The 21,376-nt window shown below is 41.0% G+C and overlaps 2 protein-coding genes and 1 long non-coding RNA gene across 11 annotated transcripts in view; all 3 read left to right on the plus strand.

The window, feature by feature from the left end:
* The window catches only part of LOC117947508, a 1,113,976-nt gene that overhangs the window by 87,926 nt on the left and 1,004,674 nt on the right, over nucleotides 1–21,376 (plus strand). The gene's annotated exons all lie outside the window — the stretch shown is intronic.
* On the plus strand, nucleotides 7–15,913 carry LOC117947429 (DDB1- and CUL4-associated factor 1-like). Of its 3 annotated transcripts, none has more exons than XM_034876338.1 (25): nucleotides 7–220; nucleotides 944–1,064; nucleotides 1,175–1,251; nucleotides 1,339–1,412; nucleotides 1,504–1,617; nucleotides 2,460–2,597; nucleotides 2,802–3,398; nucleotides 3,771–3,872; nucleotides 3,966–4,124; nucleotides 5,057–5,236; nucleotides 5,433–5,642; nucleotides 5,790–5,959; nucleotides 6,199–6,323; nucleotides 6,699–6,934; nucleotides 7,627–8,699; nucleotides 8,807–9,005; nucleotides 9,297–9,379; nucleotides 10,175–10,259; nucleotides 10,366–10,599; nucleotides 11,477–11,570; nucleotides 12,021–12,125; nucleotides 12,310–12,383; nucleotides 12,481–12,576; nucleotides 13,388–13,661; nucleotides 14,896–15,913. In XM_034876338.1, exons 2-25 carry the CDS (start codon nucleotides 952–954, stop codon nucleotides 14,949–14,951), a joined length of 4,668 nt encoding a protein of 1,555 aa, XP_034732229.1. In that variant the 5' UTR covers nucleotides 7–220; nucleotides 944–951; the 3' UTR covers nucleotides 14,952–15,913. The 3 variants fall into 3 exon arrangements, with proteins under 3 accessions (XP_034732229.1, XP_034732230.1, XP_034732228.1); XM_034876339.1 differs by having other exon boundaries at nucleotides 25–225; nucleotides 13,391–13,661; XM_034876337.1 differs by having other exon boundaries at nucleotides 26–225.
* The window catches only part of dock3 (dedicator of cytokinesis 3), a 45,463-nt gene continuing 43,893 nt past the window's right edge, over nucleotides 19,807–21,376 (plus strand). For 4 of the 7 annotated variants that reach the window (XM_034876327.1, XM_034876333.1, XM_034876330.1 and 1 more), the window contains exon 1: nucleotides 19,808–20,539. In XM_034876327.1, coding sequence (XP_034732218.1) covers nucleotides 20,503–20,539 — 37 coding nt within the window. In that variant the 5' untranslated portion in view covers nucleotides 19,808–20,502. Of the gene's footprint in view, nucleotides 20,540–21,376 lie in introns of all 7 variants that reach the window. The other 3 variants (XM_034876328.1, XM_034876329.1, XM_034876332.1) reach the window with 1 other exon arrangement.

The following is a 21,376-nucleotide window of genomic DNA, read 5'->3' on the forward strand; positions in this document are numbered from 1 at the left end:
AAGTGGACTGTCGCCCGTGCAATGACGTGAGGAACGTGTTCGCCATAATGATAATAAACCGTGAACACAAAGCTACAATAAAGCTAATTTAGCTTTGGCTGTGAAACGGTGGTCAATACGTGAATATTCACCTAGGCGCAATCAAGTTTGGACTGATATTGGTGGATACAAGTCCTGGTAAATTTGGTAAAAAGGAAGAAGTACTGAGCGGAACAACGAGGTAAAGTAAGCATGCTAGCTAACTAGCCAGGTTTACCTGTGATGCTTCTAGCTGCAGTGCTAGGCTACATGTACAGGCAGGTTCCGTTGGTTCGAGTATGATTTTAATCTCACACAATACGCTGTACGCTCCGACATAATGCAAACTATAGTACTTTTATTCAAAAGTGGCCATTTTAGAGAGTGTCGCTAGCGAGCTGAGTATATAAGCTTCCTTGTTTAGCCACAGTCTAGCTAGCCAAACACCGCAACAGGCGGAGGCTGAGTTTGCTGTCCCCTGGTACAGTGAGTCTCTGCTATAAGTGAATGTGAACAGTCAGTTTGTGCAGGTGTTGGTGCTGAGATTTTAGTTCCGTATTAAACCAGACATTCTGATAAATATTTGAATCTATATGCTAACTTGAAAAGTAATTGCGTGTTTGACAGTTTCAGTCCCTGGGGGGCAGCTGCACCTGCACACTCAGTTGTTTGACGTTAGTGAAGCGATGGAGCAAATCTGCTCTTTTGTTCTCTTGATTCTCCTGACTCTATCATCTGACTGCAATCATTCTTTTCATAAATGTGTCTCGGACGGTGGTGTTTTTTTTCGACTTTTTAAGATTATAGTTTACGATACACACCAGGACACTTTATTATCCCTTGGAGCAGCAGATAAGTGGACTTTATTGTAAATTGTACAGTTAATGAAATTAATATATATATTAAGTAGCTGCCACCCTGACAGGCTGCGCTATGGCGTCGGCATCTGCCAGTGTGGACTCAAAGGCAGAGCTGACTACTCTACTGGAACAGTGGGAGAGGGAGCAACAAGGCAGCACACAGGAGCTAGTTAACATCATCACCAAGTAAGTAGTTTAGTAGAAAGTCTTTATGATAAGTTAGTTTATTCCACAAGGTGTGATTAGGGGGATGCAACTTAAACATGGTAAATGTGTTGATGTGCTGTTACTTTCAGAATTTCCGAGCTTGTTGAGAAAGAGACAGAGGAGTACCACAAAGCGGACCCAGACCCTTTTGATGACCGACACCCTGGTATGAAAAAAAATGTTCACATGAATAGAAGATAACTGGAGATTTGAATATGGTGTATATTTTTGACATTTCCCTCTTGGCCACTAGGGAGAGCTGATCCAGAATGTGTGTTAGGGCACCTGCTCAAGATCCTGTTCAAGAATGATGACTTTATGAACACCGTAAGAATGGATAGATTGTTTTCATGAAAAATAAGGGGCCAATTTTAGCATCCAAATCAGAAGGTGATTAATTTTTTTATTATTTTTGTAGCTGGTGAATAGCTATGTGATGACCAGCAGAGAATTTCCCCTCAATGCAGCAGCTTGTCGCCTGCTTCAGAACATCATGCCTGGATTGGAGACAGCTGTTGTCTTTCAGGAAAAGGTGGGTTATTTCTGCGTTAATGATAAGATAATAGCGTTTAATTTTTTCTCTATTCACTTGTTCAAACAATGTGTTTTGTTTATTTTAGCTGTCATGTTACCCTGTTATGTTCTTGTAGTTTCCAGATGCATATCCAACATCCTTTGTTTAGTGATTAAATATACATTTAGTAATACATGTTACATGCACGCTCCAGTCACGCTTTCTACTGGCAACAGTATATATTCGTGTTTAGCATGCAAACATAAATAATAAAGCCGACCACCACAAAAACAAAGAGCAAGCTGCATAAAAAGTGAATGGTTGTCATTTTGTCTGGAGAAGATGGTCTCTGTGAGGCCACTCAGAGAAACTGGTTCCTTTTGGTATAAAAGCAGGTGAAAACATAATAGGAGCAGAAGGCAAAGGTAAAGGGTCAAAGTAATATTTCGAAGCCAAATCATCACAGAGTCAATTATACTCTCATCAATTTCTAGATAAATAGAGATGGCATCAACTGCGGTCTAAAAATGTAATTTTTGTTTATGGAGTCACATTCCAGCATTTAAATTAGTTACACTTTGACCACTGTCAATATCTATGTCCTCCTCAGATATTGACAGTAGTCAAAGTGACATAGATAAACTGTCACCCCACTCACCTTTTTTTAAAGTCTTCATTTGAAAAAGTTCATGTTGACAGAGCCTATAGTGTCAATACTTTTAACTACAACCACACATTAAATTGTGATGGAAGCCATCAAAAACTAGAACATGTTGAAGAAAATGCAAGATACAATTAAAATTCATTCTTGTTTCTATACCTGCAGCATTTGACCAGTCTCCTGTGTTTGTTCTTCTCAGGAGGGCATAGTCGAAAGGCTGTTTAAGTGGGCTCAGGAGGCCGAGCAGCCCCTCAGAATATATGCCACAGGCTTGTTGGCCGGCGCTATGGAGAACCAGGACATTGCGGCCAACTACAGGGAGGAGAACTCTGTTTTGGTTAGTAGGGGATTCTGTTGTTCTTATATGTCAGTCTTATTTCAATGAATAATGTAAAGTACATAGTGATAGACAGTGTATTACAACAACTGATAGAAGTGTGTTATCCCATATAGCTTTAGACCAGTTTGCTCATCATCGCTCATGAGGTGATTTGAAGTAGCAACTTTCCATCAACTTGTTTTTCATACCTCACATTGACAGGTGCCCTTGATGCTGCATCGGTTGCGTGAGCTTCAGGATAAGGATGCTGAGAATAAAAGGGAAATCAAACGGCCCAGCCCCAGGAAGACTTTGAGTGAGCCTTTGCTACCTTTAGATGAGGAGACTTTTGACGGAGGCTTTGAAGAGAAGCCCTTTACACCAGGGAGAAACGGAGCTGAAAGGGAGGGGACAGGGCCAGGGGAGGGTGTTGAAATTCCCTTCTCAACCCTCGAGCCTGAAAACGAGCTTTCGTTCCGTCTCAACTCCCCCCATAAGGCCAGCAGCCGTGCCAACTCGGCTGTTAAAACCATGATGAAGCCCATGTCTGCCCCAGGTTCACTGACAGACCAAGGCATGTCTGATTGCAGCAGTTACCTAAAAAGGAAGGCAGAGAGGGAGAGCGGCAGGACCCCAAAACAAAAGATAAATTTCTCTTTGCCAGACCCAGACAGGAACTTTAGTGAGCTTTCCAACAGCAGCTGGTCTGAGATGAGCCCCTGGGTGATTGGCAACAACTATCATCTGTACCCTTTGACCCCAGAAATCGAACAAAGGCTCATCCTGCAGTATCTCACACCTCTGGGAGAGTATCAGGAGGTTTGTTCATTACCATCAGCTTGCACAGTATAGTAACATGTGTTTTTTTGCAGCATGTAGCTGTGATTTGTTTATAGTTTTATGCAAGTTATGCATTTGTCTTGTCTTGTCACATACGTACCAGTAGATGTCAGTCTTTCTTAACTATGATTAAAGCTATAATTGTGATCTCTTCTAATACTATGAGAGAGTAGTTTTAAAGGGTCAAATCGTGCATTTTTTAATGTATACAAGAAATTGTTAAAGACTAACAGGCTTTTTTATGTTTCACTTGGGATCCAGCTACTATCCACTCACATTGTTCCATAGTTATGCCAATTTACATGATATACATGATGTGTTTTCAATGCCTATTTCTCCTCCTTTCTGCAGCTGCTGGCGGTGTTCATGCAGATGGGAGCTCGTGAGCTGCTTATGCATTACATGGATCTAAAGCAGACCAATGACGTGCAGCTCACCTTTGAAGCTCTCAAGGTAAACACTATCTTCCCTAGTTTGACCTCCATGGTGGCGAAACACATGGTCAAGTTCTTCCCGGTTATTTTCTACTTTTCTCTCTTGTTGCAGTACCTGGCTTCTCTGCTGCTGCACAAGAAGTTTGCTGCAGAGTTTGTGGCTCATGGAGGAGTTCAGAAATTACTGGAAATCCCCAGGCCATCTATGGCTGCCACTGGAGTTTCTCTGTGCCTCTACTACCTTGCCTATAACCAGGACGCCATGGAAAGGGTACAAAACAGACACACATCATGCAAATACACAATGAAATCGGAAATATTGCCGTAATTGTGCCTGTTTTATCTTGCGGTTTGGTATTGAAGTACTGTACATGCCCAATGAAAGATGTTGGACCTTTGCAATGTGTCATTATATTGCCTTTTGATAAGAGATATTGTCTGGAGTTTAGATAATGGTAATATTAATTTTGAGATACTATATTAATATAGTATCTCAAAAGTACTTAAAGGCAGGGTTTTTCCAGGCTCAGAATGGGCCTTTGGGGGTTGACTACACATAGCATGATCGTCCGCGTACAGTAAAGGCAATGTGTCTGTGTTACCTTATTTGACAGAAATCTATGCATATACTCGTTATTTCTGAAAATTTGATACATAAAAATGCCTATTGTGCTTAACTAAGTAAAACCCAAATTAACAAAACTGTTAAACTGTCAAGTTTATGTTCTGCTTGTTCAAGGGTTCTTTGGTAAATAGCTCACATTTAGAGATGATTTGAGTAGCTATTTTTAATCTCAGTTCTTATCATTTAGGTAAAGCCTAAAACTTCTTTGGGGTGGTGCCAAAGAAATCCTCATTTCAGGACAAACCCTGCATAGCCTGCTTTACAATTTAGTGATACAGTTTTTTTGGACAAGCTTGTCCATCTGTTCTATTTTAGTTAAATAACCGCCAAATTTCTCAAACATTTCTTGTGTGCCAATGTGCTGTACTAGGTACAGCAAAGGTTTTGGTCACTTTGGGCTGCATCTCTACATGAAAAGTGCTTTACAATTAAGGTTATTAAAATATCATAATCATTCACAAAATAATCTGGACATTAATGTTAAGGTATTTGCTGAAAACTGATACTATATTTGATCAGTATCGCATAGCTCTAGTAGCGGTGGACATTTGTATTCATAGGTGTTCATTCCTCCCAAGGTGTGCATGTTGCCCCACTCCATCCTGTCAGATGTGGTTGGTTACACACTGTGGCTGCTGGAATGCTCACATGCATCCGGCTGCTGCCACGCCACCATGTTCTTCTCCATCTCCTTCTCCTTCCGCGCCGTCCTGGAGCTCTTCGACAGGCAGGACGGGCTCCGACGCCTCGTCAATCTGGTAGGGCAGACCAGCAGGCTGCTACATGTGATCCTCACAGTGACCATGTAAACGTAACCGTCTGTATCATTCACAGAAAATACCATATTTTTCAAGAAAAAGACAACCCAAGCAGTCAAATCAGTGTCACAGCATAACATAACAGATGCTGGTGGTGTAGGTGTACTTATATTTCCTATGAACTGACTGTTTACAGATTAGCACACTGGAGATCCTGAACCCTGAGGACCAGGGAGCACTGCTGAGTGATGATGAGATTTTTTCCAGCAGGCAGACGGCCAAGCACACCTGCATGGCCCTGCGCCGGTACTTTGAGGCCCACCTGGCGATCAAGGTAGAGCAGGTGAAGCAATCCCTGCAGCGCACAGAGGGGGGTGCCCCCATTCACTCCCAGCCATACTATAAGGTACACTGAGGACAATGGATAAGCGAGATAGACATTTCTGAAAAATGCAAACATTTTGAAATGTATCATCCGTGTTTATGCTTTAGCTATAAAAGAAATGCAGGAGTTTGTGTTCTTGTACTAATCACTTGTGTTCTCGTTCTCCAGGCAGTCAGCTATAGCCGTGAGCAGGTGGTGGAAATGATGGAGTTTCTGATAGAATATGGTCCACTCAGACTATACTGGGAACCAGCAGAGTTCTTTCACAAGTTGTCATGTGTTCAGCTCCTCCTGCAGCTCATTTCAATTGCCTGTGACTGGAGGACCTACTATGGCAGGTATGGACCATATATTATTCACCATTTCTTCTTGGTTGATCTAATGCCTTTTTAATTTTTTTTTTAATTTTACATTTTATTTTTACCAGAGAGCATTTCTCACATCTATCATTCAGTGACTTGTGAAGTTAATGGTGATATATTGATTTGATTATGTTCTACAGTACCAATTCACTTGAATGGTAAAATGTGTCTAAACTTACGGTACTGTAAAATGGTCAATATTTCTTTCCTTGTAGGAGCGATACAGTGCGTTATGCTCTCGACATCCTGAGCATCCTCACAGTAGTCCCAAAGACCCAGCTGCTGTTGTCTGAGGCTGTTGCTGTGCTTGATGAGGGAGGTTCCACTGTTTCGACTGTTGGTAGGTGTTGTCATAGTGTTTTGTATTTTGCATAAATCAAACATGTAAAACTACTACTACTACTAGCCAATAGTTACTCACACACGTATGTTGGGTTATCAGCTGTAATTTTACATTTGTCCATAGTGCATTGATTCAGTGTCTCACATGATCGCTTGCATGGTGTGGGCATGAAGTTCAGGAGTTGCTTTTTGGAAATGCAGTGGTATTAAATCAAAATTATGATCACTCTTCACAGAATGTGATGTGGTAGCTTTGTATTTCCATTTTTGTTTATTTCATACAACCTGTGCCCAGCTCTGCTGATAGATGGCACAACTCCAAGTATTATTTTTGTGCAATGTTTTCTCTATTTGATTGTTTTATTCCCCTCAGGAATTAGCATAGTCCTGGCAGTGGCAGAAGGAGAGGTCTTTGTAAATGATGCCGAGATTCAGAAGTCAGCTCTCCAGGTTGTCATCAACTGCGTCTGTGCTCCAGACAAACGCATGTCCAGCATTGGCAAGTTCATTGCAGGCACCCCCCGTCGCCGGCTGCCTCAGCAGACCAAAGCCAGCGAGAGTGTGCTCGCTAAGATGTGGAATGTGGTGCAGTCCAACAATGGCATCAAGGTAGAGTTAACTTATGCCTTCAAGGCCTTTTTTCAAGGCTGTACTTTTTTATTAATTCTTTTATTTTTTTACATTGAGAAACGCTGATCTCAAAGGTCTTTTTAATCATTCTGTAGACAGTGTTTGAAACTGTGGCAGTGTGTGCATCATGACAGTTGCTTGTAAGAGTTGCAGTTGACAATGGACTGGATTTATATATTTATCTTCATACACAGACACAAACACACACACACACACACACACACACACACACACACACACACACACACACAGAGTGGAACTGCCATGCAGTTTGGACCTTACAGAAGGAAAACTGGCCAGACATGACAAGCTAATTCACAGACAGAAAGACATTTTTTTTGCTGTTGTATCAATAGAAATCATCTTACCCTGCATAACAATTTGGGCCTTGACACATATTTTGGCATTACATCCAAATCTTTGTATGAAAGTTTATTTGACAGATACCACTTGGTCAGGAATGTTGTTATTGTTAAGTTGTGTGCTGCCTGAGCAAAGAATTGTGGGGCAGCAGTTTTTTTCTAAGCATTTAGAGAATGTTTCCACCTCTTGTCATGACGGCTACTTTGACACTTCCAGGTCAGTTAACTCAGTTGGGAGCACTTCTATAAAAAAAAAAAAAAAAGAGTCAGCCATTGTTTTTCCACTTACATCCTGTGTCTGTCCTGTAGGTGCTGTTGTCCCTGCTGACAGTAAAGATGCCCATTACAGATGCAGATCAGATCCGAGCTCTGGCCTGTAAGGCTCTGGTGGGTCTGTCTCGCTCCAGCTCTGTCAGACAGATTATCAGCAAGCTGCCTTTGTTCAGCAGCGGACACATCCAGCAGCTCATGAAGGAGCCTGTGCTCCAGGACAAGCGCAGCGAACATGTCAAGTTCTGTAAGTTTGCAGCTGAGCTGATAGAAAGGATATCTGGGAAACCCTTGATGATCGGTACGGACGTGTCTCTGGCGTGGCTACAAAGGGCCAGTGTGGTAGCTCAGTCCAGGATCTCCTTTCCTGAGAAAGAGCTACTGTTGCTAATCAGGAACCACCTTGTGGCCAAAGGCCTTCATGACACTGCCATCACACTCACCAAGGAGGCAGATCTCCCAATGACATGTCTGTCTCTTTCTACACATTCAACTTCTGCTTTCCCTCCTGTTGCTCCACCCCCACCTGCCTCCCCTGTTGTTACTCTACCCCGCACCCCACGGCTGGCCAACGGTGTTGGGTCAAGACTCGGAAATCATCCCTCTCATTCATCCACCCCAGGATCTAGCAATTTACAAACACGTCCCTCTACAGCACAACCCACTGTGTCTTCTACTGCTTTCCCGTCAACGTCTGTCCCTATCTGTAGCAATGGCTCACCACTAATTGGACGAATCATTTTCTCTCGAGAACGGCTAGCAGCGTGTGCTACGGTTAGTTGCAAGAAACCTCGGGTGCTGAGGCAAAAGTCTGACCATGGGGCTTTTAGCCAGAGTCCAGCCATGAAGAAGCAGTTTGACAGGCACCTTCCCTCCCCCCCTGCATTAGACAGCATCATCACAGAGTACCTGAGGGAACAGCATGCACGCTGTAAGAACCCTGTGGCAACATGCCCACCTTTCTCTCTCTTCACCCCCCATCAATGCCCTGAGCCCAAACAGAGGCGCCAAGCACCTATCAACTTTACATCCCGACACACACGGAGGGTTATATATCCTAAATATGGAGGAGTGGATGGAGGCTGCTTTGACAGACATCTCATCTTCAGTAGGTAGGTGGCTTTGCTAGACTCACGTTTCCTTCCTCGGGACACAACGTAGGACTACTTGATCGTCCTCAACAACTTTTTCTCCACATTCTTTTTATTCCATTTCCCAGGTTCCGTCCCATCTCCGTGTTCAGGGAGGCAGACGAAGATGAGAGTGGGTTCATGTGTTGTGCCTTCTCAGCTCGCGAGCGGTTCCTGATGCTCGGGACGTGCACAGGGCAGCTCAAACTCTACAATGTGTTTACAGGCCAGGAGGAAGCCAGCTACAGCTGTCACAGTTCAGCCATCACTCACCTGGAGCCCTCACGGGTTCGTAGAGAAAGCTACTAGTATATCAACAATTGTGTGCAATGCCCTGCTGTTGTTGCAGAATGGGTTCCTATTTTCTAATGTATAAGATAATCAAAGCCCCCTCTACTTTAAGTAAAGTAGTTTGAGTTTACATTGATGTTCAGTTGTTAAACTTTCTGGTTTTTAATGAGCAAGGAGTAGATGTGATGAAACCGGATCAGACACACCTTATCATTCCAAGCAGAGTATGTTTATATACCAAAAACCCAGGTAGAAGAGAGATTTAATCATCACCTTTTGCGTTTTTAGGATGGCTCTCTGCTCTTAACATCAGCCTCTTGGAGTTACCCTCTGTCTGCACTGTGGGGCATGAAGTCAGTCTTCATCATGAAGTAAGTGATGTTTGCATAAAAGAATAAAACCCATATTTATTTACCAGCTACATTTAAATCCTTTAAAATTGAAACATTTGCATTGCAATGTACAACATGAATACTGTCGGAGCATAGACTATTGATTAACAGCTCAATGAAGCCTGTCTGTGATCCCACTATCTCCATGTATGTGGTCCTCTCTGCTAGGCCTGCACAATTTGGGGAAAAACAATCTAAATCTATTTTTTTACTATGAATGACAAAACAAAACAAATTGGCAGTACCAAACAGATTGCCTTCGGCACCTATAGCACGTTGCGCATGACCACAAGCCTGATAACGCAGAGGCTTCAATGCAGAGAAGGGAGAGCATTGCATCGCTTGGGAGCACTTTAACATCCATTTTTATACAGTCTATGTTTAAAACTCACAGAAATTAGTATTTTTTTTTTTATTGAAGTTATTTAAACATTAAATCGTGAATATGGTGAATTGAGATCACAATTTTATAACTATTAATCGTGCAGGCCTACTCTTCGCCCAATGTTACAGCAGCTTTATGTTGTCAAAAGAAGGAGCTGACCAAAGGAGATGACATGCTGTTTAATTATGCACGCTTGGAGCCTCAGTGCTGCAGTCTTCAGTTCTTGGAACACAAGCACTTGGCATCATGAATCTGTACAGTTTAGCCAAGGCAACACTGGGATTTTTTTCTACAATTTTTTTAAGCATTAAGTAACAACTGTGCTTTTATACTCACACTGGCTCCTTGTTTTTGATTTAATGTTGAAATGTTGCTCTTTTTGTTGTCAGGCATTCTTTTCTGGGCGACCATTATGTGGAATTCAGTAAGCTTTCACAAGATCGTGTCATTGGGACTAAGGAACATATAGCAAGGGTACGTGTCTCAGCATTATGTAAACATAATGATATGAAATGATAAATACAGAAAAACATTACCCATCAATGGCAAAGGTTAACGTTCATGCTTTCTTTTTTGCTAGATTTATGACATCCAGACAGGTCAGGTAACGCTGACTCTAAACAACCCAGACCTGGCTAATAACTACAAGAGGAACTGCGCCACCTTCAACCCAACAGATGACCTTGTGCTCAATGATGGTGTGTTGTGGGATGTGCGCACGGCTCAGGCCATCCACAAGTTTGACAAGTTCAATATGAACATCAGTGGTGTGTTCCATCCCAATGGCCTGGAGGTCATTGTAAACACAGAAATTGTATCCTTTAAATAAGATATAGAGAGTACAGCACAGTAGGAGATAGTCCAACTGTTTTGGAGTTATCGTTTTTGTTGATGGCAAGACATTTATTTACTGGGAAAAGTAAAGTCAAACCTGACTCATTCCTAATCTAAATAAACAAGAGTACACACCCATGCTTGTGGCTGTATACATGCAATATAGGCAATTAATTTAAAAACTCTGTTTTAGCGCCTGTCTCTTTAAGCTTCACTTTACAAAAAAGCTCAGCGTTTCCAGGTCTTTTTCATCTTTTTTTGGCATCCCAGTGCTGTCTGATGCCGGGGAATGACTGTAACAGCACTGTAGCAGCACTTTCTACTTATATATATATATATATATATATATATATATAGTTGTGACAACTCCTAACAGCTTGTTGCATCTGTCTGTGGATTGAGCGTTTTAATATTTTCACAGTAATTTAAAAAAAAGCACCTTGACATGCTCTACAAAAAAATGTCTTCTTTTTTTAGCTATTACCTTTTAAAATAATAGTTTTGAAGAATAGAAAATGTCTCTATAATTATTTTTGATGGGTGTGCGACATCACCATATTGTGAAAACATGTTGCAGCATTTATGAGACTTACATGGGTCTTTTTTAATTGCAAAAAATTCAAAGTAAGTGATTGAATTATTGTGGTTGACCTGGATTGTTTGAAGTGTTTAAATTATTAGTCACTTAAATGATGACTGTTAAGATTTTTTTTCACTGCTCAACATTAAATATTTATTGCATCGAAAATTGATTCCATAACCCGGGGGATGGTTGTAATCGCTGTGTAATTAAATATGTAGCAAATTTATTTGATACAAATGAAAAAGAGTGTCATGGTCCTTAATTGGAGATTTAGTGGGATCTGCGTACCTTCCACCTCCTCCACACCGTTCCCGCTCTGGACCAGTGCAGAATAGTCTTCAACAACAATGGCACTGTCATCTATGGAGGTAAATATAGAAGCCACCACATTATCGTGATCAGGTAGAGCATTTGGCATTAAGCCAGCAACTGGCTCCACGGTCAGTGCAAGTGTGTGAAAAGTGAGTGAAAGGCTGGTAATTATGAAGCAAAGTGAGCATGTGTGTGTTTGTAGAGTGGTGTGAACAGAGCCTGTAGAGATGTGTGTGTGTGTGTGTGTGTGTGTGTGTGTGTGTGTGTGAGAGTGTGTGTGTGTGAGAGAGAGAGAGATGCTACCGTCACTCCAAGCCAAATGGGCAGAAGGACTGGCATCAGAGGGAACCAGCTGGTTCATGGCACCTCACAGTAAGAGCCGTTGGTGTGCCGTAATGGCTCAGCTCATGCAATGACCACTTGGACATCTCGAGAGCCCGAACCACAGCTAACTAGCCACAGTTGTTATTTACTCTATCTCATACTTTGGCCCTGTGGTTTTGCAGCAATGTTGCAGGCTGACGATGAAGATGACATGATGGAGATGCAGATGAAAAGTCCATTTGGTTCATCATTCAGGACCTTTAATGCCACGGACTACAAACCAATTGGTAAGGTGTTATGCTCTCACCTCAATTTAATTGATCTTTTCTCTAAGGATTTCACTATAATTAAGGGGTTGTTATGGAGATCCTATTTTTGTCCCGTGCGTATTGTACACTGTAGTAGCTGGTTATCATGTAATTTTAGTGTAATAGTTTTAGAAATTGAATTCTGTCTCTGTTCTCTTCCCAGCCACTATTGATGTCAAGAGGAATATTTTTGACCTTTGCACTGATACCAAAGACTGCTACCTAGCTGTGATTGAGGTGAATTTTTGTCATAATGCAGCTGCAGAAATTTGGGATTATTAATTTGACTTTGTAAATGTATAAATAATTATATTTCTTCCTGGCTGTCCCGTAGAACCAAGACTCTGTAAACACTGACACAGTGTGCAGACTATATGAAGTTGGCAGGCAGAGACTTGCAGAGGAAGAGGAGGAGGACGAGGATGATCAGGTTCTAACTTTGTTCTTCTATCCGGATACTGCTGTGCCTCTTTTGTTCCTTTAGGCAGCTACAAAAATGAATTGTAATTTTTAACTTTTTATGCCTCCACGCAGGTGACAGCGGTGGCTAGAAGCTTATATTTTTGGGTTGTCCATCTCATTCTTGTGAACGTCCTATCTCAACACCCCTTGGCGGGAATGTCTCAGATTGGGGCAAAATATCCATTTGAATTTAAGGATCAATTGATTAGATTTTAGAGATTAAAGATCAAGGCCACTGTGACATTAGATCTATCCCATTCTCACAAATGTAACATCTCTGTAACACCTTTGGCAATGTCTTAAAATCTGGCACAAATATCCACTTGGAGTTAAGGATGAACTGATTAGATTTTGGTGGTCAAAGAATGCAGTTTTGGACATAACTCAAAAATATCTACGCTAATTATGACAATTCCATTAACCTTGAAAGAGGATGAAATGATAAAGTGACAACATTTTATATCCCAACAGTCAACTTCACTGTGATAGATTGGACTTGACTGGAATAGAAGCCCAGACATTTGATTGGATACTGAATTGGTGACACTACTCTTGGTTGCGTACCTTGAAACTGTCGATTGTATAGATCTTGTGTACTGGTGTTTTGGCATGTTTTGCCAAAAAAATACACTTAATACCTTTTTATGATATTACTTTAAATTCTTCTCTACACACATTATGTAAGTCAGGACAGATATGGCTGTAAACTGCAACTTGACTTATTGGCGGAGGCTTACAACCACAAGGCAGTGATTCTAATTTTGTCATCTGTGCACCAGCAGGATGACGATCAGGAAGAAGATGATGACGATGATGAAGATTCAGACGACGACGTTGATACAGATCCCCTTATCGCTGAGCCAGAGAATGAGAACGGCGGAGAGGATGAGGATGATGAAGAGGAGGACGATGGAAATGATGAATTCTCTCCCTCTGATGAAGAGGTGGCACGCATTCTCGAAGAAGATGTAGACGTTGGGGACGACGATGATGAGGATGACAATGATGAGGATGACTCTGATAATGACGACGTCAATCTGGATGGCGACAATGGTGTGTAGCGCTTCAAGTGAGCTTTGTGTGCGGAGTCTACAGGTTCTTCTAGAGTCTTACAACGTTAAAGCTTTTAACATGTCCTAGCTACATATTTTTGGCCTTTTGTTATTAATTTCTGTGTTGTTTAGTTTACTTTTGTTTTGAGTTGTTAAGTTGGGTTCATCGTACCTGAATAGCTATGTTAGCTTGATTTCACTCCAGCTTAAAGCTGCTGTAAGGTTTATCTGCAGAGGTTGTCAGAGCAACAAATCCTTAAGCCCAAATCTACAAAAGAGAAGGGTTAAATCCCATACAGAAAGTTGACTCCTTCCTTAGAGGGATGATGGGTTTAAGATGAATACCTAAACTAAGATTAATCTTTTTTGTTCCCCAGAGGGGAAATGTAGGAAATTGGGAAATTTTCACAATCAAGAAATGAATGATGAACAGAAGGAAGACATCGATTCAGTTTAATCTTTCTGACTTTAAAAGACTGAAACCGAAACCATGATCTTTAGCTGTGACAATATGAGGTTTTGTCATCTGCCCTAACCATCAACAGGGTAATTTATGTAATTGCATCATAAGTACAGAATATATGTATTAAACCAACAAACAGTTTAAACTGGAATAGGTTTGTATGCTAATGGTAAATTATTTGGATACCAAACAGTACTGAATCTCTGTTATTGGTGTGAAAACTACAAACATTTTTGAAGAGCACGGTTTAAATCAAAATAATACCAGAAACAACAATGCAAGAACACACATAAAATTCGACTTATGTCCATGGATCCGTTGCCCAAGTGCATGCTGGGAGGCTTTGCAACACACCAACCTCTCTCAGACAATTATATTGATCATGGTTTCAACTTTCCACTCATATTGCCTTTATTTTAAAATACCACTGCACTGTTATTGAATCGGTTCTATTTACTGGATGAGAATTAACAGGATCCTTAAGCATGAAATGAACATGTTAGCCTGGATAAGGTAAGCAACATTTGAAGAATGGGCCCCTGATCTGCAGTCTCCACTAAGTGAAACAACAAGCCTAATTTTTAGTCTGGTTTCTGTGTTTTCATGTATGTCTGGTCACTGTGAGGAAATGTTCATTTCGCCTGGAATTTAAAAATGCTGTCTTGGTTTATTCAAGAGAATAAAATTGAGAGGAAAATAAATTAATGTAGTGCTTTTTCACTTTTTCTTTTTCAACATTTTCTAAATCTGTGTTTGTCCACACCACAAACAGACAGTTCCGACAACTCTGACCTGGAGGATGACATCATCTTATCCCTGAATGAGTGAGGAGCCACTGGCGCCTGGGACCGTGGACCCGGACAATATGTCAAGACTTCTGCCTCACAGACATTTGAACTGCAGAGCAGGAGGCAAGAAAAGAGGATATATCAGCAGACAAGGTGGGAGATAACTTTGGAGCACTGCCAGTTTGAAACAGTAGGTGTCTGCAGTGACAAGACCAAGGAAGAACAACCTCATAAAGGAGGTGAAAAACTAATGCACACAAATTGACTGGTGGGCAAAAATGATTGTAAACAATATAGTTTTATAAAAGAAATGTTGGGCTTGATGAGAGAAATTGCCAGTGTGTAGATGCTGTGAAGATGAGTTTTATATTTTATCACATTTACGGCTTTTAAGTGAGCGTCTTCATTTGATATTGATCCACTCACTTTGTAAGCCTCTGTTTGCTAACAGATTAGTGTTTGTATGAAAAAAAGGCTTACACTGCAGCCTTGTGGGTCTGCATTTGGGTGGCAAAGGATACAAAGCATCCCCAAGCTTGTGTTTTGCCAGACCACTTGTAATAATCATCAGAAAGTAATAAAACATTGAATTAGGCAGCTGATAATAAAGCTGTAATGCACAAACATGTTGCTGATGGTTCATTAAGCGTAAAACCTGCCTTCAGGATTCACTTTCACCATAAACCAATAGCCAAAACGCCACACACAGCAGTGCCATTGGTGAACGTCTGCTTCTGATTTCATTACGTAATTACAGAGATTAAATGAGCTTGGCTCTCTTGTATTGCGGAAGAAACCAGTGTGGACACTGTAACAACATTATTGACACACCTGCTCACTGTCAGCATGTGACAGGCGTATTGAGGCTTTTACAGCTTTCTACAATTGTGATATTTCACAAACCTTTATTGAGCCACACAAGGATTTGGCTTTAGTGGATGTTTCCTAAAAAGATTCCAGGGTTTTGTGCTGTTGACAACAGCATGCATCCAATCATACAGTGAAAATAATCTTATGTTAAAAAACTGAGGATTTATCACAGTGACTTTGGTTCAGGACTGATACTATAGTAAACCTCATCCCTTGGAGTAAAATCTCTTGTTGAATATTGAAAGAGAGGTCACTTTAAAACATTAGAAATAAATAATTGTTTTCATTTCAAGTTTAGAGTTTTCTCTGAGTGGAGTGACAGGAGGCTTCAAACCCAACATTGTGAAAACAAATGCCTTTCACTTGCACACTTTTTGAAAGCAGTGCAAACATTGATTTTTTTTTTTCTCGTTTTTTTTCGCCTTGCATTTGTTCATTTTACCTGTTTTCTTTCCTATAAGAAGACTTTGATGTTGAGTTTCTTGAGACAGTTTATGTACAGCTTGTATGTATCTAAAGTATTTTTACTATAAATAAAGCCACAAAATTAGCTTTGTGTGTGTGCAAGTTTTAATAAAGTGTGAATGATGCTCGCAGCTGTAGACATTTAGTATGCTGTCATAGTGGATGTGTATTTTGGGTTTTTTACCTTTTTAATCTTCAAGAAAACACTTTAGTTTTTCATACTGCCCACGGCTGCTGCACCTGTATTCGCCCTCTGTCTGAGACAGTGTTTTAGCACCTTTCTCTTTGAAGCCCCTCCCAAAAAAGCCCAGTCTGCTCTGATTGGTCAGCATTTCCGGGTCTTCCTGTGCTCTCGGTGTCTTTGTATTGTCCCTTGCAGCCGGGAGACTGACTGTAATGGAAAATAGCATAACTTTCTACTGTAATAAAACCAAAAAAGGCTAACCAGAAACGCCACAATTGAACAGTTTTCTGCAGGAATCTGATCCAAAATTGAGGAAAACTTTACACCTGCAACCCAGATTACAGGTTTATCTGACATTAGCATGTGACTAGATGTATTGTGCCTCAAACAGAGGACCTTATATAGAAATCTGTCAAAAGCTGTCTTCAGATCCAACAACAGTAGAAAAAACATTGGAAGCAGAGTTTTCAGAAAGGTCTGAAACCTGAGGTTGTTGCTCACAGGGATTACTTTTACATATAATTACCAAATTATTTGAAACTTTGGTCACGTTTAATATAAACACCTGACACTAACATTATACATAAATAGGAAAAAAAGACAATAGGTCCCCTTTAAACATGTGGCTCTTTAAAAAGGAAGAAAGCAAGAGTGCATGCGGACACTTCGGGCAACATCAAGGTCTGCTTCACACAAAAACTTGATAATTATATTGTGTCCTTGCAAGCAAGGAGCTCCTAAAGGGAACTTTTAAGTAAATGAACTGTAGAGAACTTTGGCTTTATAGAACTCAGACGATCTGTACTGATGGTTTCACAGCATCCTCCTTAATAACCTAAGGAAATAATTGTTTGTATGTCTTTGTGTGTGACTTGCTGTGGTTAGTTGGTCTTTGTTTGATTTGTCATGCTGTACTTCGGTCTCTCTTGCAAAACGGATCCCCCTCGTTAGATAAAGGTTATGATGATATGCTAATTCTGTTAAAAGTCAGTGTGCCTTAACATTAAGGCAAAAAAAACAACCTAATCTATTTATCAGTAAATTCTAAAATGTCTAATGGGATTACAATGCTGCTTTTAAGTTAGAGACACTATGCAGGGAATAGAGCTAAGAGACAACCTGCAAGGGAAAGTGTGCACATGCATAAAGAATGAGAAGCTGATGAGTTTAGACATTTATATCATTCATGTATAACTTGAAGTAATCGTTATTGCCCTTAACATGTTTGAATGTGTAATGTTTGAATTGTGCATTCAGGATTTGCCGCAAAACTTTCCTGTGGCCTCCCTCCTCCACCGTTAATAATAGAACACATTAAAATAGTCGCTGGAACCACAATTAGAAGGATGTAATATGAGTTCTAAATTCGGTGTGTGTGTTGGTGGCTGCACACACCTGTGTCCATGTGCACAGACAGTGGTTATTTGCGCAGGGAGCACAGAGTGCATGAAATGTGTAATGCCGAAGAGTGTAAAGAAATAAGAATGTTTGTGTGAAGGCAGGTGATGGATGAGTTGGTGGGACATGCTTCTTATTACCTCCTTGGCTGGCTCTTATTGCCTGCTAGCTTCGGGAGTGTTGAAACAGATAGCAGCTCGCACTGTATGAGGCAATCCATGTTTGCAGTGTACCAGTGTCTCATCCTCACAGTGCTGCTGCATCAAAGCTAAATGTAGCCACTGAGCAATAAAATATTGTCAGAAAAATGATATGTGCAATAGGCACTTGTCAAATCTTTTGACCATTTCAAATGTCCTTTGTGCTAGGTTTAACATGTGTGTGCAGTAGTCTCACTTAAGCACATTTTTTATCAAGTGTGATGGAAGCTTAAAATGTCTTGTTAAATTGTTTTTTCTCCAATGTTTATTAGCTGGGATGCATATTTACCTAACAAACCCTCCCAAACTCCTCCAGCTTTATGTATGTGATTGGAACACCGCCCACAGTGTTCCACTTGAAGTAATAGACAGATGGGAGTCAGTCACATAGCGTCGCTATGATGGAGAGAAATTACCCTGCAGAATTCTGCCCTCCCTCCCACACTACATCAAACTCACTAGACGCTCAATATTCACCAAATCACTCTATTTTTCTAGTCATGATTGCCTCGTCTATAGGATGAGAAGGCTTAATGCACTGAAATGACCAGACGTGCATTGAGCAGTGAGATACTGTATGACAAAGATTTTGGGGACTAAAAGTGATATTAATCAGATTTAAAACAACTCTTAGAAGTATGTCCTCATCCCAAGACATGCTGATATTTAAATGTTCAAATCAGAGGAACATTTGAAGGTAAAATATTCCTGAAATGTTAAGCCTGCGTTTATTGACTATGTTCTTTCTAATTGCTAATAATTTGAAGGTCATATTGGTGGATTTGCGTAGTCTGTTTACTCCACAGGTTTGAAGCTTCACAGCAAAGTAATTTGCATCGTGTTCATCATTACACCACAGCCTGTTTTAACAGCAGTGACTCACTTCATGATACACCAGTGTGCCATAAAGGAAAATAAATTCATTGCATCACATATGTGTCTTTACTATTCAAATCCGTCATCTTACAGGCAAACAGTTTCCTCTAAATTGGTAACACATGGTGGGTGTTTTATAGGCTGATTACCGTATTCCATTTGGTTTTTCCGTCTTTAAAAGATAAATGAGTAAATCTATAAATGGTTTCAGGATTGTACCATTATGGAGAGTTTGAATCAGCACTTGGAATTCACAGAAAATATAAGCGATCAGTTAAAAAGAATTTAAACAACAAAAGAAATAGAAATTCTCCATTCTAGGTACTGAACTCACCACTTGATATGAATTCAGTTACATACACAGATTATACTCAAAAAAAAAAACCTCAAGTCTCTTCTTGGAGAATGTAGCAGAGGTGTCTCAACTCAAGTCCAAATTGAAGTCAATCTCCACCTGTGGTTTGCAGCTCATTGATTAACAACATGAAGTTGAATAAATAAAGACCGCTGAATTTCAGATTCCATCATTTGTTTTATGGCAATGCCACCTATAAAACAGCCTGTGTTTGTGTGGGATGTAGGTTGAATGAGAAATCAGTTTGCCAAACCTATCCAAATGGTGAAATTGGCCTTTAGGAATAAGTTGCATCTCATCTATGTGGGAGCATGACTGCACTATGACAAATCATCGCCGGTAGTGGGTCTGTTTCTTTGAAATGACTCAACCAGGAGGTGCTTCCCCACATGGTCTGTCCTGATCCGTAACACCGGGAGCTACTTTGGGGCCAACATCCCCCAAAGCAATGCATTCAATCAAAAAAAGGTAGACTGCCAGGCAGCATCCTAGCTGGAGAAAATGCAGTTTGTGTTTGTGATGGATGCAACTGCCTTGCAGAGAGAGAGAGAGAGAGAGAGCGAGCATATATTTGCAAAAGCTTGACACATCAGTGTTGACAAAACGAGTCATGTGACGACCATGAAGATGGCGCAGCTTATGGTATATTGCAGGTTTCTCAGTATTTTCTGAGACCAGCTCGACAGTTTGGACCGCGGAACGTTATCGCGACATACTAATTATCGCCCGTTCACGTTGGCTGGGCAGCCTATTGTGGATCAGCTGGACTTGAACGCGATTGGATGGAAAATAGAGAAAAACAAAGAAATTAAATAAATTAGCTTCTAGGGTAAAGAAGCATCTTCATTTGACTTGAAACGCGGCTGCAATAAAACCTTTTTATAGAGACAGAAAACCCGCTCACTGTTTGCGTGCGAGCGTGCGCGCTTGCCTGCCTGCGTGAGCGAGTGTATGTGTGTGTGTGTGTGCGTTACATTATGTGGACACGGAGACTGCATCAGACTGGAGACACACGCCGGGACATAACAGAGAGGAGATATTGAGGCTTTTGAGGGTCCTTCCCCCCCCCCCCACCCCCTGTACACATACAAAACGCCAGTATACCGATTAGGGTCGAGACATGTAGTCCCATTTATGAGCAGCCTGGAGAATTTGTAGCCTTTAGCTCTCTTTTTTTTTAGCAGCATCATCTCACGATATCGACATAATGTGGCTTGCTCTACCGGAGGGAAAATAACCAAATATGTGGATACCTACTGAAGAGGAGAAAATCGGAGTTGGTGAGTCAATGGCACCCTTTTTTTGTCAATTTCTTAACGTTTGTTTTCTAGCTTTTTAATTGACTTTAATCATACTGCGTTGTGATTGCAGTTTTTCCACGAGAAACACCCAATTTGTGTTCATCCACACCCCGCATAGGCTACACAGCCCATTTGTCCTGTTATTATGCCATAACACTCAATGAAAAGCACATACACTTATAATGGCTGATGTACACGGGCAGTGACTGCATGGAAAGAGAAATTGCGTGGGATGATACAGCCTACAACCCACCACCTTAAAGATGCTATCGCAGTCTGTACACAACCGCAGGCGTTGCTTTAAAACAGCCTCCTGCTCTTAGTTGTATGATGTTGTGAAAAAAGAAAGAAAGAAAGAAAGAAAATGCGTCAGTGTAGCATTTTTGCCTTTTCTTCTCATGAGCATATATGTAGAGGGGAGAGGGGAAAACGCGATTCGTGTCTAAACCACGAGGGGGCATCGTGACTGCATCCCTCCAACAGGTGTAAGCTGGAGTGAAGCTGGAGTCTACCTGTAGAAAGAAAACTGCCCTAATGCTGCTGCAACGACAGGGACTGCACTGTACCACACTGTACTTTCATCCCACTTTGACCCCGAGGGAGAGGTGAAAGTGCAAGATCAGCGTTTCTTCATTTAGATAAGCCTTTTGTGGGGACAGAAACATTATACATCTCAAAGCGAGCTTTATGCAGTCTAATAGGTAAAATGAGCATAGATCACGCCATAAGATAGCATACGGTCATTATGAAGTGACTGCTGAACACCACGGCCACGGCAACAATGCCTATGGCGTATGATTATCCTATAGAGGGGTT

Source organism: Etheostoma cragini, chromosome 7 (genome assembly GCF_013103735.1).
Source record: "Etheostoma cragini isolate CJK2018 chromosome 7, CSU_Ecrag_1.0, whole genome shotgun sequence".
Taxonomy (NCBI): domain Eukaryota; kingdom Metazoa; phylum Chordata; class Actinopteri; order Perciformes; family Percidae; genus Etheostoma; species Etheostoma cragini.

What these genes read in the sequence shown, in the direction of transcription:
- LOC117947429 (XM_034876338.1), top strand. Translation starts at nt 952, where the DNA reads ATGGCGTCGGCATCTGCCAGTGTGGACTCAAAGGCAGAGCTGACTACT. An exon ending in ATGATGACTTTATGAACACC is followed by an intron (nt 1,413 to 1,503) that starts GTAAGAATGGAT and finishes TTATTTTTGTAG; the next exon opens with CTGGTGAATAGCTATGTGAT. An exon ending in ACCAGGACGCCATGGAAAGG is followed by an intron (nt 4,125 to 5,056) that starts GTACAAAACAGA and finishes ATTCCTCCCAAG; the next exon opens with GTGTGCATGTTGCCCCACTC.